Consider the following 20556-nt stretch of genomic DNA (forward strand, 5'->3'; position numbering starts at 1 on the left):
TTTCTTTCTTCTTTCTTTCTTCCTTCCTTCTTCCTTCCTTCCTTCCTTCCTTCCTTCCTTTCTTTCTTCCTTTCTTCCTTTCTTCCTTTCTTTCTTTCATCATTTAACTCAAAATAATTAGTAAAGTAATTATTAGGGTTGATCTTCAACATTCTCATAGAAAATACTTCCAGGTTTATTTACATTTGCAACTATGTTTCATTTTTACTGAAAGCATATCTTATTTGTGAGAAAATCTATAGATTTTTTTCAGTTATATTAGGAATTATTTTAAAAATGGTCATTCCTTGCCATTTTCCTATGTTCTTTTGTTAGAACCATTATGATTGTATAGACCTCTCACATTAATACTTTTTTACATCATGAAGGACTGAATTTTCTTTTGAAGGGGGGAAGACCCTTATATGAAAAGATTACCCCTTTCCCCCTTTTGAAAATTCACATTTGGTTTTTGACTGCCATTTTCATAAATCTAGTGAAAAGCTATATCTACATAAAGAATTCTTGTTCCTTGTATATGTATTTAAGTATATTATGTGAAACTCTTGGTTTTTCCTGTTCTACAAGGGAAGGAGTAGAAAGAGGAAATGGAAAAAATAAAAATTCTTAGGTTTTAATCTCTTTGTGCATCTATCAAAATATAAGGAATAGATTACATTTAAGTCTAGGAAAAATGTTCACTTTTGTTAGTGAAAAGGACCTCTTGGATGTCTTGATAGAATTGGATAGGTACAGCTGCCTGTTTTTCCATTATCCATATTTTTCAATGTGTTATGTGATCACAGCTCTTGCAGAAAAAGCAACAGGATACTAAGAAACTGGCATCGCTGTCTGCCAAAACTGAGAAACGTGCCTCTGACCTTGAGCAGAATGTAGATCACATGAAATATCAGCAAGCACAGCTGCAAAAGAGACTTTGGGAAGAAAATGAAAAAAAGAAGCAACTGGATGCAGAGATTAAGAGGGACCAACAAAAAATCAAAGTAAGAAAGCTCCATTCATCTGTGCTAGAGAACATGCTGCGGCTTCGTGCATTCTTTTACCAAACCTGATAGGGAGCTTTCTCAGGTATCACTGATGAGCTGCAGTTCTTCAGTAGCCCCCAGTAGCTCATAAAACCTTCTTCTAAGGTGAGGAGAAGTTGCCATTTTCATTGGTGAGGGAACACTAACAACTAATGAAGTCGCTGTTCTTTTTAACTTTAGGAGGAAATTGTACATGTCTTGGTTCTTGTTCCCAAGTCATATTATTTGCTGGAAAAAAAAATGTTGTTCATGCTCTCGGTTTCCATTGCCCTTCTGCCCATCATCTTTCTTCAAAACTAGAGACATTTTTCTTTTTCTAAACAAATGATTCACAAGAATAAGGAGAAAGATGATCAAGTCATTTTCTTAAGTTTATGAAGTAGGTTGGTACTAGAGCTAGCAATGGAATTCAGGTCTTCTGAGCTTATGTGAGGAATTTACTTGTTTTGAAAATTTTAAATAAAATAAAAAAATAAGCTCACATAAGAACTAATTTCCCTTTGTAATACTATTTTGTCTGTATTTTCACAGACCCTATAAATGACTGTATGCAGGTTGTACTTGTGTTCTCTCCCCTTGAGAATACTACCTGAGAATGTTTGTGTAGAGTCATATTTGCTTTACCTGTTCTCTAAGATTAGGAATCTATCCTAGACACTTCTGACTTCTATTTTTACATCTAACATTATAAATTTTATATATGACATTTTAGGATCATCCTTGCTGTGGCATCAACCGCTTATGGAGATATGAATGTAGAAGACATCTCTGAGTATAACCAGAAAGCCAGCTTTTGTAACTATAGACTTACAGGGAAGGCCTGTGGGCTCTATGGATTATTCAGCTTCCAGAAATCATTTTATTCTCTGAACTGAACCTCTTTATTTTACTTAGGTCTTCCTTCTTAACTATACTGTACTCTAAACACACATGGCTAATCTCTGGCTCTGAACAGCTGAAGCAACTAAAGGTATGACTATGGTTCTGAATCCTCCCCCAAGACACTTGTTGCCGCTGTGTCGGGATGTCCTAATTCTGGCACCTCATCTTGCTTTCCTTTTTTTTGCCCTTGCACACAGCAGGTCACAAGCATATTTTTCCTAGGGTGCTTATTAATAAGGGAAAATGATTTTATAGGCATATTAAAGATAAGGCTCAAGAAATCAAATATGCATATAAAAGGATTCTAGGGCACAGACTCTCAAAGTTTCTTATCTAGTTTTACTAGCTAACATTTGGCCCATTTTGATTCATTTCGGGCCCCAGAGCTCTTGTTTCTTTTTGAACCAAAAATAAAATGGTGTTTCTCTGCTTCTCCAACACACACACACACACACACTTCAATTCATTCATCTGGGTTGCCATCCTAAGGCCCACTTTCCCTTTTTTTGGTGAAGCAATTGGGGTTAAGTGTCTTGCCCAGAGTCACACAGCTAGTGAGTGTTATGTGTCTGAGGCCGGATTTGAACTCAGGTCTTCCTGACTCCCCCAAGGCCCACTTTCCCTCAGTCAATCAGTAAACTTCTTGGTGAGTAGAATCTTCTGGTGCCCTTAATCACTACTACAGTAACTGCCTACTTAATTCCTTTTGAATGGAGGCTAATTTGGTAACCGTTATGAATCCAACTGGGATTCATGACCCAGACCCATGATATACTAGCTTAGGTGCAGAGATAGTACATAAACCCTGAGGGAAAAGGTATAGGGGAGGAAAGGGAAAACAGGGGACCGAGACACCATTACCTAAAAAGTCAGAAAGATTCTCCATTTTCCCCTTTTCAATGCAACCATTTTTTAAACAACTGTCATATAGCCAGGCCTGTTCTGAAATGCTTGTAGGGATTCCCATCATGGAGGAGAGTGCAGCCAGTCATGGCAATCACCCCTTTCCTACTCTTCCCTGTGTCTTTACTGGCAGTGATCATGAAGCTTTGGAAGAATAAAAAATAGCAACTTTAGGAAAAGGTTGCAGACCCATTTTATATATGCAGTAGAATTCATTATAAAGGTGAAGTCTGTATTGGTCCCTATTCAAGACAGATTTATTTAATAAATCAGTTTTACATATAATGTGGCCCAATAGATTGGATCTCAAGGATAGTATTGATGGTCAGACACCAGTGCTTGCTTTCACTGTTTACAAACTCTTAGGCTAATCCATTTCATGTTTGGTATTCTCTTTGTAAATACGTTTAGTAATATGAAAGTTATATAGATCCCAATAATGTGGAATTTGTGGCTGGATTGGGTCTAAATGGCCCCACTAATGTTGGCCATGGACAATAGTAATATTGATACAGTACTTTATGATGATAGATTGCTTTACGTAAATCATCTTATTTGATTCTCACAGCAACCCCAAGATAATAGTGAGTTGTCTAGTTTTACCAGTTGAGAAACCTAAACCCAGAGAGATTAAGTAAACCATAAATTACACAGATAACAGGTCATGTTGTATTTTCAGAACTATAGGAATGGGGATATCACATTTCCAGATTTTGCCTATAAATCTGGATAAGATACAATGTTTCTACAAGCAATTAAAAATGTTCTTTTGCTTTTTTTAAATCTGCTGTAGTAATATTTGCTTGGTTTACTTTATTTTCATCTATAATATTTCTTTGGCTGTTTTTTGTTATGGGGGCATTTTGGCCAATGAAAAAAGGATAGAGGGCAGACAATAGTTACGAGAGAAACAAGATCTAATTAAGCAGGCTGAAAATGACAATAAAGAGAGGACAAAGGACAAAGTAGAGGAGGGGGAGAGGAAGGAAGGAGGGAAAAAAATGAAAGAAGAGCGGGAGTTAGAATCAGCCAATGCAGTGGTGCCAGGGCCTGAGGGGCAGCTGAGGGCTGGCCGGGCCTAGGCCGCTGTAGCATTGTCAGGGCTCGGAAGAGCAGGGTCAGCAGCACCTTCCTCCTTATTCCACCTTCATTTTAGGACCATTTCTTTAGGCTGGGTGCCTTTCTTGGAGCATCCAGAAATTGCCTGAGTTGGGAGCTGACAGAGGTAGGAAGTAAAAGCCTCTAGTACATCAGTTCTTTTTCTTTGGCAATTGGGGTTAAGTGACTTGCCCAGGGTCACACAGCTAGTAAGTGTCAAGTGTTTGGTCTGAGGCTGGATTTGAACTCAGGTTCTCCTGACTTCAGGGCCGGTGCTCTATCTACTGCACCACCTAGCTGCCTCTAGTATAGTAGTTCTTAAAAACCAAGGGAAAGTGACTCTGGGTGCAAGGAAAAATATGGAGGGGCACTAATGAGGGTACTTTTCATTGCTATCCACCCTGCTGCTGAGTCCTGCTGTGTAGTTTCAGTTTTCCGTCTGTTTAAGTAATCAACTCAGCCTACCAAAAGCTAGAAAATACTTAGAAAATTTGCCTTGTAGTTGTTTAATAATGACAAGCTGCTAATCAAATAAAGTTATCAAAGGTATTTTCACATCCTCTTTTTATATAGGAGCTTCAGTTAAGGACAGAGCAACAAGAACAGATGTCAAAAATGAAATCTGAGGAGTTTGATGCATTTAGGAGGAGAAAGCAAAAGAGTCCATTTGGAAACATAGACCAGCTCCAGGTATGTTCATTAAACTTTGTATCTGGTTGATTTTTTTGTTTGTTTGTTTTTTGCTGTTTGTCTTGCCAGTTTGAAGATGTTAAGTAGAGGTGAAAATTGTGCTCAGCTTAAAATTTGAAAATGCTGAGTGGGCTATTTACTTTTACTTAGCTTGCAAAATTTCTATCATTTCCCCACAAACTTTTTTTTCTTTTGATGAGTCAGTGGGGTTAAGTGACTCACCTAGGGTCACACAGCTAGTGAGTGTTATGTGTCTGAGGCTGGTTTTGAACTCAAATCGTCTTGACTCCAAGGCCAGAGCTCTATCCAATGCACCACGTAGCTGTCCCCCATAAACTTTTTGGACAGCTAAGAAACAATTTTAATGCTGAGGAAAATGTTCTTCCCACCTCTGAAGATAGGTGTTTATTTGAAGGCTTTTTTTGTATATAAATGGGACAGCTTGGTACAAAGATAATTGCACATTAAAAATTAGAGCTCTACATTTTCCAGCATGTTTAGTTAGATTGTATACTTTGCATGCATTCACATACTAGAATTTGCTTAGCCATTCCTCAATTTGCTAAAAATAAAAGTGCTGCTATTAAGTATTTTTTGTACATATATTTCCTTTCTCTTTCTTTGATGTCTTTGTGGTATAAATAAGGCTAGTAGAATTGTGGTTGGACAAAGAGTGTAAAGTACCAAAATGTTTTCAAAAATGGCTAGGCCAGCTTATCTCCACGAAGAGCATTTTTCATTTAGTATCACAGCCCCTGGCAGGATTCTTAGACCAACATGCGGTATAAGATGTGGGGTATCTACGTGTTATCTTTAACTCTAGCTTATAAGATCAGCCAGCCTTCTTTCTACTCATACCATCTTTTTGACAATGACTTTTACTATTCTTCTTGCATACAAATTTTCATTAGTAACAGGTTGTACCCTGTTTACACCTACCATATATCTTTCATTGTCCTTTGAGTAATCCACACTTTTGATTATTTGGAGATAATGAGATTCCATGATTCACCACCCTAGAGCATCCCTGGAATTAGCATTAATTTTATTGTTTTTGTTGTTTTAAAGAGCAGTTTTGTGTTTCCGTATTAACATCAAGATGATAATCAGGAGATTGTTTTTTATGGCTGCATCTTTCAAGGAATCTTGTACTGTCTTAAGAGAATATCTCTTTGGATGAGGCCTTTTAAGAGACTCTATTTTGGTCTGCTGAGTCAGATTCTTGTACAGTCAGCCTCTAGGAGGTGATGACTCTCTCCCTACTCAGCCAGGTAGTCGTCAGACAGCCTGCTCACTCTGTAGCACAGACTAGGCTGTAACCATAGTAAGACCCATCAGAACTAGCTTCCCCTCTCTAGCAGGGATACCTCCTCACTACGACATTCTCCTTGATATTGAGAAAACAAAAGCAAAATAAGTATTTGAGTAGTTGTGCTTTCCGTTTATCATCTGTTTTCATTGTCCTTTCTTCCCTAATTAGGTTGTCACATGTCACATTTAAGCATGCCCTAGACAGAATTTCAAAAGAATGTCAGTGTATTCAACTTATGGTTACCCTCTTCATCCAATCCCACCATAGCTCCTTGGGTATTCTGATGGCATTCATCATGAACATCCAACTCAATGGAATTATGTTAGAGAATTACTTCTGGCAGACTGGGTGCATTCTAGTATTTATTGCTAGGGACACTACCTTGCTATTTTGTTAAATGTGTCTTACTGATGATGCCAGGGGAATGGTTTAAGAAGCCTGATAATATGTAAACATGGTCCAAAACTATGCCAGAAGCTCAGATACTCAAGCTTTTTGGTTTGACTTGCACAGTATGAAACTTTTCTCTAAGTAAGTAGAATTTGGTCAGTTTTCAGCTTGGTGTTGACTGTAAGCTTTCTGTTAGGATATACGATCTCCTAGGTGTGTGCATGTGTCTGGATATATTTTGTTTTTCTTCAGAGAACTGGGTTGAATTAGTGAATGGCCCATAATATTTTGCATGTCCAATTCTCAAAATGGAAAGGAAGTTTCAAGGTCATCTTGAAAAGAAAACTGGTGGAAAGTGGCTTCTCCAGGGTATCATACACAGTTAGTGGCAGAACCTTATTTAGAACCATGGCTGGTTTTTTGCCTGAGAAATAATGTGTCTGTATGTCTATATATGTCTGTATGTTAATATTCCCAGAGGCCTGGCATTCTCACGTAACACACCTACTTCAGATTCTTTATGCCATTATGTTTAGATTAATAAAATGTATTGAACAAGAATGAATACATTCTGTAGCCCTGGAAATTCCATTAGTGAAGTGGGAGAAACCAAACAATGGACTATCAACTCTCTCTGATATAAAGTAAGTATCATCATGGCCTAAGCCTTACCATCTCAGCAAATTTCTCAATGCATGCAGATTTGCTTAGTGGTCAGCAGAGTACAACTAAACTGGGAGTGTTAATTTCTTAAAAGTTCACCAGGTTTTGCGCTTTTTTTTTGTATTTATGCCTTTTGCTTTGATAATACCCGATTCACTTCCCTGATTTATACTTCTTGCCAATGAATGCTCCATTATTACAAAGAAAACCAGGTAAACAAAACCAGTCATCACAGTAGTTGTGTTTGACAGTCAATACCAACTCTGAAGTTAGAGGACCTGGATTCCAATCTTGACTTTGAATTCCTGTTTGACTGTGAGTAAGTCAGTTAATCTTCCTGGGCCTCATTTTCTCATCTGTAAAAAGACGAGGTTGAACTAAATGACTTCTGAGGTTTCTTCCCGTTCTGTATCTATGATCAGATGATCTGCTGTCTTGAACGAAGATTGGGCATTGCAGTTATTCAGAGTTTGACTGTCTTTCAGCGTTATTTTCATTTATATTATATTATCCTAGACATTGTTCTCTTGGTTCTGTTTACTTCCTTTTATATTACTTCATAGGCATTTCCATCCTTCTCTGAATTCCTCACATTTGTTATTTCCTACAACAAAGTAATATTGTAACATTTATATCCCATAGTTTCTTCAACCATTCCCTCATGGGTACCAAAAATTCAGCTATGGATATTTTGATATACAGAAAACCTTTCTGTTTTTTACTTCCTTGGGTATATCTTAATAGGGGGTTTGCCAGGTCAAAGGCAACTATTGTTCATAGTTGAACAATTCTTCTTATAATTCCAGGTTGTTTTATAAATTGGTTGGACCAACTTATAACATCAACATTATATTGGTGTGCCTATCAATTGTTTTTTAAGAAGCTGTCAAATAGAGCAGGAATATCTTGATACAACTGCTGTAATTTCTTGATCATGGACCTGTAAACACATGTAATTTTAGGGGTATATGTACTATGTTGTGCAAAACAAAACAAAAACAAAATAGGAAATCATGTAGAATGGCATAGGTACTAGAAAACTAGATATGGGTGAATAATTTTCAAAAAGGATTGAAAAGTATGAATTTGGACTTCCAGCCAGAATGGCTACCTAAATAGGAAGCAATTTGCTCTGCTCTCATATACCTACTTCAGCAAGAACCTGAAATCACCACCAGACCAAAGAATCAAGAATTCCAATGGGAAATTATAGTAAGTGACAATTTCCATGCCAGAAGTGCACCAGAAGTTAGCCAGGAGCCCAGGTGCAATAGGAAAGGGAACCGTCAGCAAAGTCAGTGCTAGCACAGGCAAACAAACTAGCAGCCTTCTAACAGGATCAGAGACAGGTCAGATCTATCTGTAGCCTGCAAGTTTCTTTTCCCAGATGTAACAAGGGCAGAGGCTCCCCTTCTCTTGACAAACCCAAGGAACTTATCAGACCTTCGGGTGAGGACCCTTAGACCCCAAAGAGAGGCAGGAACCAAAGTAGCAGGCTTAACGCCTCACCCTGAAGCATAGCAGGGGGCAGGCAGAGCCTAAACCTTTGCACAGAGCCCTGATTCAGAAACCTAAAGCTAGTGAGATTAGTAGAAGAGAAAACAGTGACCTGTATCAAAAAATATTGTAGATCTAGAGATCGCCTTTTAAAAGCAGAAGCAGTAAGTAACTCCATGTCAATTGCAAGCAGTGACTCAGAGGGAAAAAACATGTATTTTCCACAAGGACTATGTGAATATTCAGAAGAAATGATATTAAAATATGAAATGAGAACTGGAGAAAAATTAGGAGACTAGCTTAGAAGAAAAAGTGGTAAACCTTAATTAATCAAGTATTCAATGACTTCATGAGACAAGAAATACTAGAACAAAATAAAAAAAAATTTGGGGGTGGCAATTGGGGTTATATGACTTGCCCACGTTCACACAGCTAGCAAGTATCAAGTGTTTGAGGCCAGATTTAAACTCACATCTTCCTGACTGCAGGGCCGGTGCTCTATCCACTGATCCTCCTAACTGCCCCAAAAGATTTTTTAAAATAGAAGAAAAGGTAAGATATATGATCTTAAAAACAGTTAAACTGGAAAACAGATCAAGGAGAGATAACTTAAGAAACCATTCAAGTAGCTGAAAACCCTGATAAAATAAAACTAAAGACTATATTTTAAGAAATCTTGAAATGATACATGCCTATTAAAATTGCCCAGACCTATTAAATCCCAGAGGGCAAAGTGAATTTAGAAAGAATCCACTGACTAATTCTTGAAAGGAACTTCAAAAGGAAAAGGCCCATAGGGGCAGCTAGGTGGCGCAGTGGATAAAGCACCAGCCCTGAAGTAAGGAGGACCTGAGTTCAAATATGACCTCAGACTAAACACTTGACACTTACTAGCTGTGTGACCCTGGGCAAGTCACTTAACCCCAGTTGCCTTAAAAAAAAAAAAAAGGAAAAGTCCCAGAATTTCATTATCCACATCCAGAGCTCTCGCATCAAGAAAAAAGAGAAAAAAATAGTAAGCATCTAGAAATAAGCAGCTCAGGTGCTAAGCTAAGGAACCACTATCAGGATCATAGAAGATCTGGTAGCTTATAAATATAAGTAAGAAGAAAACTTGGAATACAGTATTCCAAAAGGAAAGAGAGATAGGCTTATAACCAAGAATAACTTATCCTGCAAAGCTGACTATAATCCTATAGAGCGAAAATGAACCTTTAATATAATAGAAGGATGTTCAAAAATTTCTGAGGAAATGCCCAGAGTTGACTAGGAACTCTGAAATAAAAACACAAGAGTTCAGAGAAATTTACAAAGGTTCATTTATTTGAGCAGTTGGGTGGATGGAGCTGTATGGTTGTATAACTCTATATTCTTTCTCCTCCATTTTAATGGGAGAAAAGAAGCTAATGCCTCTTTGGAAGTTTTAATGCCTTCAAAGATCCTTAAAGGGAGTTAAAAAAAAAGCATAAAAAAACCAACAGAGGTCCCTGGGGGTAGATTGGTTCTTTTTTGAGAGTATGAAGAAGAGGAGAAAAAAGGAATGGTAAAAGAAGATAGTACTGTAGAAAGGAAAAAGAGGTGAGGAAGAGAACGTGTTATTTCTTATATTTGGGTATGTGAGAAGAGTGTGCAAATGTGGAAGAAAAGGTGAAAGAAAGGGCATTAAAAGAACTTCTTATCTGAAATGGACAAAGGAGGGTGAAACATATGACACAGTTTGATGTAGAAATTCATTGAACTCCACAGAGAAACGGTGATGGGGAAGGAGAGGGAGCAACGAGAGAGAACGGCCATCAGGAGAACAAACTGATCCTAAAAAGGGGATTAAAAGGGGGGCAGAAGGACTAGAAAAGAGTGCCTTTGAACTGGGAAATTGCTGATAAAAATGTGATATGATGAATGTGATGGAATAGTATTACATCGTAAAAAGTGGTAAAATGATTGCAAAAAATCTTGAATAACATGAGCTGGTGCCAAGTGACGTGAACAGAACCAGGCGAACATTTTATACAAGGACAACTGTACTGTTTGGAAAAAAAAAGAAAACCAACGACCAAAACTTGGAAAGATTGAACTCTCATCAGTGCAGTGACCAATCCTATCTCATATCAGAGGACATAAGAATGAAGCATGTCACATGCCTTCTGACAGAAGTGATGGACTCAGGGTGTAGAAACAAATTCTTTTGGACATGGCCATTGTGTGCATTTCTTTTGCTTGACTATACTTGTTGTTATGAGTTTGTTTTTTTTTTTCTTTTGGTTTTAATGGGGGAGGAGAGTTGAGAGGAAGAGAAAGATAGTAATAGTGATGTTAGGGAAAAAAAAGGTGCCATTGAAACATTTTTAAAATGTACAGACAGGAACAGAATCCTGAAGGAAGCATAGGAAGCAGGGTAGTTTTGAAAGTAACATGTGGAATTGTTCTATACTTTTTAAAAAATAGGATGAAATAGAGAGCACAATTTCACATGCAGTCTTCCTTTTGTGTCTTGCTGTGGTTATGAAAAAGCCCTTTTTGGGGTGTTTAAGTTCAGAATGAAAATAAAATTTTTATAAACATGAATTCAAAAAACTACATAAATTTGATGTCATTTTCTATGAAAATTCTAGAACAGATAAAATGAAGGTGCTCTCTGGGAGTCAACCAACATGGATTTACTAAGAACATATAATGCCAAATTAACCATATTTCTTCATTTGATAATTAATAGAGGGGATGCCATAGACAACTGTATATTTTTTGTTATTCCAAATATTTTAATAAGAGTTCTGTACAAGGCATTTAAAACACGAGTTTGTGAGGATAAACTCCATTGGAGAGAGAGCATACAGAATGCAAGTAGTCACAGAGCTAAGGAATTTTCTTGATTTGAAGCAGGATCTGAGAGTCCACTGTTTTCTGATCAGCCTTGTGCTGCTCCGTAATCTCATATTTCTTTTTATTCTGTGTCAAAAATCTCTCCTTCTTGGTGTCTAGGTTCACGGAGCCTCTTCTTGAAGTAAACATCAGTAAGGTGACTTGGAATTTTTACACACGAAAGATTAACCCTGGTACGGGTGGCAATGACAAATTTCTGATGGGTCCTTCTCAGAGGAACACTGTTGATGGCCAGAAGTGCAGTCACCAGTAGCAAGCCACTCGCCAGCTGCTTGAGGGTAACCACTCGCTTGCTCCTGTGGTGGTCAGTGAGCATGATCAGAACCGTGCCCAGGGTGATGCTAGCTCAAAGTCACATCACATGCTGGCTGAAGGGCTTTTTGCCATAATGTAGCAGCTTTCTAGGCACATCCACAGAATCTTTACCACATGGGTTCCTCCATTCTTATCACCACCAATTGTCTCTGAGGTAGTAGTAGGCACCTTCTCTCTTTCTCTCCCTTTCTTTCTTTTTTAAGTAGTCCTCATTCATTCATTCATTCATTCACTCATTTATTTATTTGGCTAGGCAATGGGGTTAAGTGACTTGCCTAAGGTCACACAGCTAGAAAATGTTAGGTGTCTGAGGCCAGACTTGAATTCAAGTCCTCCTGAATCCAGCGCCGGTGCTGTATCTACTGCACCACCTAGCTGTCCCTCTTTTTCCTTTCCATCCAGGTTTTTGGTGAAGCGTATTTCTGCTTGTACATGGCTCTTTGGGAATGTACTGCAGACCTTGATTATCTACCAATCCCTCAGGCCAGTACTGGGTTGCGACTGCAATGCTTCTGAGGCTTTTTCACCACCTTTTCAGCCACATTTTACTTTTTGTTCTTCTTTTTTTCCTTTCTGACATTCTTTTCCTTTGGAGGTTTTTTGGTCTGCCATCTTGAGAGAAGGGAAAGAGTGACAACAGTGTATTTTGATTTGCACAAAAGCAGTATCCTATGAAATCCTTAGAGACACAATGATGAAATCTGGGCTAGATGACAATGTTGTTAGTTGAAGATCCTGCTGGTTGAATAACTGTATTTAAGAAAATGCTATCTCAGTACCAACCTAAAGTGATTCCTTTAGCATAGCATTGTCTGTAACATTTGGGCCACGTTCTCTGTAGGTGGATCTTGGATTTGACCTAAGGGGATCACTAGCCAACACTGTATCTTTCCTGTAGCACAAGGAAAAAAAAAGTCTCCTCTTTTCTTCAAGCTTCATCCCTCAGGATACTTACTGGCTAGAGGCTGAAGCACTAATCAGTAAAACCTCCTAATTCCATTTCTCTTTATCTCCCAGCAGTGTGGAAGGTGTGATAGTTGAGCTGACATGGCTTCTGTGCTGCCACATGGAGTGCCTGCAGATCACCTGCAGTTCAGATTACTGTTTTCTGCACTACAGGGAGATATGAATGAGCCACGTTAGCAGCCAGTTACTCCCTTCCACTATCAGTTGATACATTCAGTTCCCAGGAAATCTAAAACTTTGACATGATATCAAGGCTCTATCAGGACTCCAATCCTATCACTTGCACTTACTGAACTTATAGTTGCACTTACTGATTCGTCCAGGACTTTAAGGAATTCTTGGTCACAAACCTTTGGAGGAAGTTTAACTGGCCATCTGTATCATCTCCAGGGGCACTGGTGCTCCTCATGAAGAAAAAAAAATGGTGAACTCCACCCTGCCATGACTATAGCAATTCTTATTTGTAGCTAATATCCTTCACCACAAAATTTATATCTTCTGAATCATTGGTGGCATGCCTTGGTTTTCACTATGCTGGATCTTCTAGGATTCTTTCCCTACTCCAGGACTGTTGCCAAAGGGATTACTAGAAAACAGTAATTCAAACAATATGAGTATGAGTATTTTGAATTATTCTTCTGATAACCTTTTGGTAATTTGTGAATTTTATCTTCCAAGACATGCAAGAATTGGGGCTGGGGTAATCCCATACCTCAGTAACGTTGTCATCTATAGACAACATATCTAGTTTATAGGAGCACATGCTGATGTGATTCTCTAAGTGTACTAATTGTATGTAAAGTTGGAAAAACACAAATTGAGCTAAATGTAGCCAGATAGAGGAAACCATTTAGTGCCTCATTACCACTAGGATAACTGACTCATCTTCCCACATTTATTATTATTATTATTTTAATCATTATATAGTAATTTGACTTTAACTAATTCCATGAATGCTCCCATTCAGAACACACCACTTGTTCAAACTGTAGATTCCACTTTCATTTATTGCCACCTCTTATGATTTACCGCTATTCAGTCACCTGCTACCTCTAAGACTTGGAAACTGCCCAGGCACTTTAGAAACCATCAAAAGGCTACAGTCTATGTGTAAATACACCACTGGATCATCAAAGATTAGTGACTGAGTTTGGTTGCTTATCAGTTAGAAACTACCTTGCCAACTAACCCTTCTGGAAATTGGAAGACCAGCACATTGGTCCTTTCCTAATCAATCAAGTAATACGCTTGCTACCTTTCAGCAAAGGCTCCTTGACACTGTGCAAATGCACTTGGTCTTCTACTGGTTATTGTGATTAAAGTTATTAGGTCATATTTAAAGGGCTATGAAGACCTTGGTGTCTACATTCCATGGCCTTCTCCGGTAATGACTGATGGCTAAGGAGGAGTTGATAGTTAAGAAAACACTGGATTCCAGTATCAGTGGGTGGCAACTCCAGTACTTTGTGGATTGGAAAAGTTATAGGGCTTCCTCCCAAACTTTTACAATCCCACATATTCTTTCCATATCTGGCACTCACATAATCCTCTTATGGTCTAAGGGGTTGTGGGGAAGGGTTCTCAGAGGAAGGAGTATAGTATGGTATTGGAGCCCACTTGCTACAGATGCAGAAGATAAGCATACACGGGCACCATCAGGCAGAGGTAAGACATACATAAATATCCAAATACTATGGAATTCCAGGCATATACATTTCGCTTCCTGGCAGTGACAGATTGCTTCCTTTACAATGCTTCCTTTATAACCCGATTCCTTGCTTCTAGTTCCATTTCTTGTTCCTTGGATCTACCCTGACATTTAGTCCCTTTTGTTGTTCCTTCTGGATGAACCTCAAGTGATAATCCAGTTTCTGGGATACCACCTTTCATTGGCATTTCCAAGCTTCACACAGCACCTTAATGCATAGCCCAGGTTCAAGATGTCCACAACTTAATGTTTCAAGTGCATATTCCTACTGCTAGAATTTCTTGATTCTGGAGGGCATTAGAGAACATAGAAAACATTTTCATTTTTATACCTCTCTTAAGTTGACCTATTTAAAATGGACAGGATTTTATCTTGTGATGATTTGTTTTCATTAACAGTGAAAATAAGAGCATAATATTATCCTCTAGGAACTAACTTTAAGTATATAAAATTGTTACCCCTTTGACTTGAAGATTAATTTATCTTAATGTATGTTTTTGAAAAATAGACCCTAATTCCTTTTAAATAGAAAAGTTACTTTCAGCTAGTTAAAGAGGAGCTTAATGAAACCCATAAGGGCAGAATTGGTTTGCATACATAATATGTTTACATGTACAGTGATGTTTAATAAATATTTGTTGATGCTGATGCTGAGGATTCAGAATTTAAAAGAATATTTAAATATAAAATGTAAAAATAAAATCGTGGTTTGGAATTGCTAAGAAAAAAGGTTTCTTTCATCCTAAATTGATTAAGTAGAGCTACCACATTTATAATTCCATAAAATACTTCTTTTACTAATGACACTTAAAACATTTTTTTAATGATTCCAGATATCTGAATTTATGCTGCTCTGTGGATTCTGATTTACTTTTGTTGCTAACTATTACACAGGTGAAAGTTGAAACAAATGACATGTCTCTGGATTTTTAATGCAGGAACTGGATGAACAAAAGAAGTGGTTAGATGAAGAAGGAGAAAAAGTTCTTCATCAACATCAAGAATTAGCTGAGCTGGAAGAAGACTTAATGCAAAGGGAGGCAATTGTTTCCAAGAAGGAAGCATTGTTACAAGAGAAGAGCCACTTGGAAAATAAGAAGTTGCAATCCAATCAGGTACCTAGCTCTAGTTTGAGAGTTGTACAAAATGTATCTTCTCTTAGAAGTGGATCATCGCACTATAAAAAAAAAGTGAAAGGAATAAAATTTTCATGTTCTCAATTGATTTTTTGCCATTTGTTAAAATAGTACACGGCCCAGTTATTCAGGACTAAAATGGTGAAATATTTAATGTTCTGTTAGGTTAATGGTTTGGCTGCTGAACTTTCACGGAAGTTTTGAAGGAAAAGCATCTCTAGAAGTTTCATATTGAACATTGGTTGTTGGGTAAAAGACAGTTGAAAATATAGCGTAGGAATAACTACTGTCATCACGTATCAGTAGTCTTCTATCATTCTCTTTTCTAAGCTGGTTTTTTGTGGGAATCTATCAAATGAGAGAGGTCTTCTGTAAGGAAAGTTTTCATTTTGCAATTAATAAAATGTAGAGGGCCTTTTCAGAAATTTTTGTTTAAGGGCCACCATTTGGAGTAGTTAATGGAAATTCTTTTATAAATAGCTGTAACTCTTGATTTCATCTAATATCTCTATAAAGTGGAAATACAACTTTCAGAGGTAGTATTTGCAACATTTTTATTAATAGTCATATACGCTTTGAATTAATAACTTTTTGATGTGGTGGGATGGGTTGTGTCTTTTAGGCTTTAAGTGAAGATAGTTTGAAAATATCAATTCGCCTGAACTTGTTGGACCAAGATTTGGCTGATAAGAGCATGCAGCTCCAGAGCATTCCAGCTGAGGAGCAAATAAAGATTTCAGAAGAAGTCCAGGCTCTTCAGAAAGAAGAAGATCAGCTACAAAGAAGAAGAAATAGTTTCGATGAGAAACTTAAAAATGGTAGAGTGTTATCGCCTGAAGTAAGTCAATGCTCACTGGACCTGGAAGTGCTGTACTAATGTGTAACTTGAATAATTCCTCAGCCTCTGTGAGATAAACATAAAATCTGGTAAATTTTAAACTTCACTGGAATCTCCAACTGTAACAAATTCATCAAGTGAAATCAGTAATACATTAAAGCAAAATTGTACACACATTGTGGAGTCCTCATTCTTAGAACTTTATAGACATAGCTCTCGGCTGGCATTCCTAGGAATAACAGGCCAATGCGTTCTCCATAAGCAAGGGTCACAAACCTGTTCTGATGTGTTCAATAGTATGTCCAACCATTTACAGATATTTACATAATAAATCTTAGGTACACATCTTTTTATTATGGATCACATTCCCTCTTTCCCTTCAACATTTTTAACCATATAAATTATTAGTTAGCTTATTAGCTTCCAAATTCCCAAGCAGCTTCTGTCTCTTCAAAAGTTTTAACTGTTGATAAAAACATCTGTGACTTCCTTTACCAGAAAATCAGAAGTGGCTTTTTGAAGCAGAAATTTCTCCAGAAATACTTAGTATCTGTTTCCTGCCAAAATTGAAAGACGGGATAAGAGATCTAAGAGAAGCTGAACAGCAGGAAAGAATGAGTGATGGAGAGGGGTAGGCTTTTGGGGTTTGTCAGGGAGGGCTGTGGGAAACCAAGGGAAGATAGGGACATATCTGTGCTATGGAAGACGTTCCAGTATGAAGCAATTTATTTTATGGTAATTAGGATCAGCTTCATTGTTGACTATATGGAAACAGACTGATTGAGGAGTAAGTGACTTCTGAAATACTTTGAGTCCACAGTGTTCCCACCATAGCCTCTGAAACCATGCAGTTTTCTGTGCAGAATTAGGTAACACTATCATATTAGAGGTCCATGCTATTGAAAATAGATGAAAGAGCATAAAAAAGAGCAGAATAAATCAAATAAGCATTTACTGAGAACCTGCATTCCCAAAACCAGATCAGGCCTTATGGAAGAAACAAAAGGAAGTAGGAAACATAGTCCTGCCCCTCAAAGAGCTTCCAATCTGTCCTCTCCTCCTAAATCTAAATAAGTTATGGATAATAACACAAATGATGAATTAGGGTCAGGGAATAATAAAGGAAAGCAGTGATTATAGGGCAATGCATTGAGCCAAATCTTGAACTAGGTAAAATGGTTGACTGTATGGAGAAGGGTCTGCCCATGGCCAGTTTAGGTAGGGTAAAAGGTAACAGTAGTGAAGTATGACATGGTCACGGAATGGAAAGATGATCATCATGCACAAATGCATATTAAATATTCATGTATAGGCTATGGCGTTAGCACAAGGGGCACGACAGGTAATAATGTGGGAAGAGAGCTGATGGATGGGGGACCTTGAATGTTAGGCTGAGGATTTAGTTTAATTCATTAGCTGGTAGGAGTCCATCGGACGGTGAGGTTCAAAATGGAAAGGGTGGAGGGGAGGCAGTGGTGCGCAGGGAAAAAGAGCTCCATAGTTGTCTTGATAGGTGCCTTGAAGCAACCCAGAATCTGTTTGGCATTTTGCTGAGCCCCTTTTACTCTCCGAGGCTTTATTTACTAAACATGAGTTCCCAGTAACTATATTCTCCGTTAATGGGATTACGCTTTGCTTTAGGCAGCTTTAGAGGGGGCACACCTACAACTCACCCTTTTCTACAGATGTCAGTACTGCCATATCAACTGGCCAGTTGACGATGATAAACCGTGCACTCTAATGTTCTAACATGGTAAAAGGCCACCACCACCAATATGCCCAGGTGTAGACTGTCTTATAATTTGGACAGCTCCTCCTCAGTTTAAAACTAGTTCAGAGCATCATTTTTCTTCTCAAAATAATCCTTTTCTGAGCCAAGATGGCGGAATAGAAAGGTAGGTGCTCTCACCCTCTCCTACCAACCTCTAAAAGCCCAGAAAATAGCACCCCAAGAAAAACCCTGGAACAGCTGAACCGGAAAAGAGAGGGAGGAGCAGTGCAGTAGCCCAGGTAGCTGGAGAGATTAACGGGAAAGGCCCGTCTTGCCCTGGTGGAAGGGAAGCAGTACAAACGGGAGGCGTCCCAGCCAGCTCCCAGAAAGCCCCAGTTGAGCACACCAGGAGGCGATCCTGGTGCCTCAGCATTGGTCTTCCAGTGCCTCAGCAAAAATAAGGGAAGCAGCACTACAAAGGGCCCCAGGGGGATAAACACCCGGCAGCATTCCTCTGAAAGGAGCTGAAGAAAGCAACTTAGAGTTGCCCGAAAGTTCCAGCCTTGCTGATTCCAGCCCAACATCAGGTAAGGTGTCAGAACCCTACAGCCTCCAACTGCCATCCAGGAGGAGATGCTGTAGCCAAGGTGGTCCAGCGGGCAAACACCAACAGCTGGACCCCCAAGTGCCTCAGTGAGGGTGGGGTAACTGGTGAAAACCAGCTCATAACACCACCAGGTGCCTCAGCATTCTACAGCAAAGGTGTCTCCCACTGCCTCAGCAGAACTAAGGGAGGCAGCACTGCAAGGGGCCCCAGGCAGATAAACACCCTGCAACACCCATCTAAAAGGAGCTGAAGAAAGTTAAAGGAAAGGAAAAGCAGGCAACCTAGAATTGCCTGAAAGTTCCAGCCTTGTTGATTCCAGCCCAACACCAAGTAAGCTGCCAGAACCCTACAGCCTCCAACTGCCAACATAAGAGGCCCCAGCACACAAAACCAGTGACCAAGACCTAGGCTCCCAACACAAGAAGCTTGGGTCAGTGTCCTCTGCTTCCAGCAGGAGAGCACAATCTCTTTAAAGGCTAGGGAATAAAGAAACACCATGAGTAAAAAGAAACGTACCATAGATTAATATTATGAGCAGAGTGAAGATCAAGACAGAAATTTTGAAGAGGACAACATTGTCAACAAACCCACATCTGCCTCCTCAAAAGGGAATATGAACTGGTCTGAAGCCCAAAAAGCCTTCTTAGGAGAGCTCAAGAAGGATTTTAAGTCAAATGAGAGAGGTAGAAGAGTCCTTAAAAAATACAATTGCCCAACTGAGAAAAAAGAACACTGAAGAAAACAAGTCCCTAAAAAACACAATTGGCCAACTGGAAAAAATGCACTGAAGAAAACAAATACCTGAAAAATATGATTGACCAATTGGGGAAGGAAGTACAAAATCTAATAGAAGAAAACAAATTGTTAAAAATTAGAATTGGGTAAATGGAAACTAATGACTATGAGAGAGCAAGAATCAGTCAAGCAGAAACAAAAAATGAAAAAAATGAAAAAAATAGGTGAAAATGTAAAACTGGTAAAAACAACTGACCTGGAAAATCGATCCAGGAGAGACAGTTTAAAAATTATTGGTCTGCCTGAAAATAACGATGAAAAAAAGGGCCTGGACAGTATCTTTCAGGAAATCATAAAGGAAAACTGCCCTGAGGTCCTAGAATCAGAAGGTAAAATAGCCATAGAAAGAATCCACCACTCACCTCCTGAAAGAGATCTCAAATTGAAAATGCCAAAGAATATAGTAGCCAAATTCCAAAATTACCAGATTAAAGAGAAAATACTACAAGCAGCCAGAAAGAAACAATTTAAATATCATGGAACCACAGTGAGGATTACACAGAACCTTGCAGCTTCTACATTAAAAGACTTTAGGGCATAGAACATGATATTCCATAAGGCAAAGGAGCTTGGATTGCAGCCAAAGATCAACTACCCAGCGAATATGAGCATGATCTTTCAGGGGAGGAGATGGATATTCACTGAAATAAGGGGCTTCCAAACCTTCCTGATATAAAGACCAGAGCTCAACAAAAAATTTAATCTTCAAGTACAAGATTCAAGAGAGACATAAAAAGGTAAATGGGACAGAGAGATACAATATGTTGTTAATAAGGGCAAACTCTTTACATCCCTACAAGGGAAGATGACACTTGCAACTCTTGAGAACTGTATTATTATACCATGTTAAAGGAGTATACACAAAGGGAGTGGATATAAGTTGATTTTGATGTAATGGTAAAAAAAAAATCTAATCAAGTGGGTTAAATGGATCCACACAAGTGGATTAGTCTGAGTTTAGAAAATGTACTCAGAAAGGAGGAGGCAGACAAGGGCAAACTACATTACAGAAAAAGACACAAAAACCTATTACAAGCAGAGGGAAAGAAGGTAGGGGGATGAGCATGGTTTGAACCTTACTCTCATCAGATTTGGCTCAAGAAGGGAATAACATAATCAGTTAGGTATAGAAATCTAACT

The 20556-nt window shown here is 38.5% G+C and overlaps 1 protein-coding gene across 1 annotated transcript in view; it reads left to right on the forward strand.

Annotated features, from left to right (window-relative positions):
- LOC114053164 (kinesin-like protein KIF27) overlaps positions 1-20556 on the forward strand; it is an 81772-nt gene that overhangs the window by 54220 nt on the left and 6996 nt on the right. Inside the window, 6 exon segments of the mRNA XM_027876064.1 lie at positions 786-983; positions 4482-4598; positions 15268-15444; positions 16088-16303; positions 17945-18033; positions 18361-18435. Coding sequence (XP_027731865.1) covers positions 786-983; positions 4482-4598; positions 15268-15444; positions 16088-16303; positions 17945-18033; positions 18361-18435 — 872 coding nt within the window.

Source organism: Vombatus ursinus, unplaced genomic scaffold (genome assembly GCF_900497805.2).
Source record: "Vombatus ursinus unplaced genomic scaffold, bare-nosed wombat genome assembly UNPS02004009.1, whole genome shotgun sequence".
Lineage (NCBI taxonomy): Eukaryota > Metazoa > Chordata > Mammalia > Diprotodontia > Vombatidae > Vombatus > Vombatus ursinus.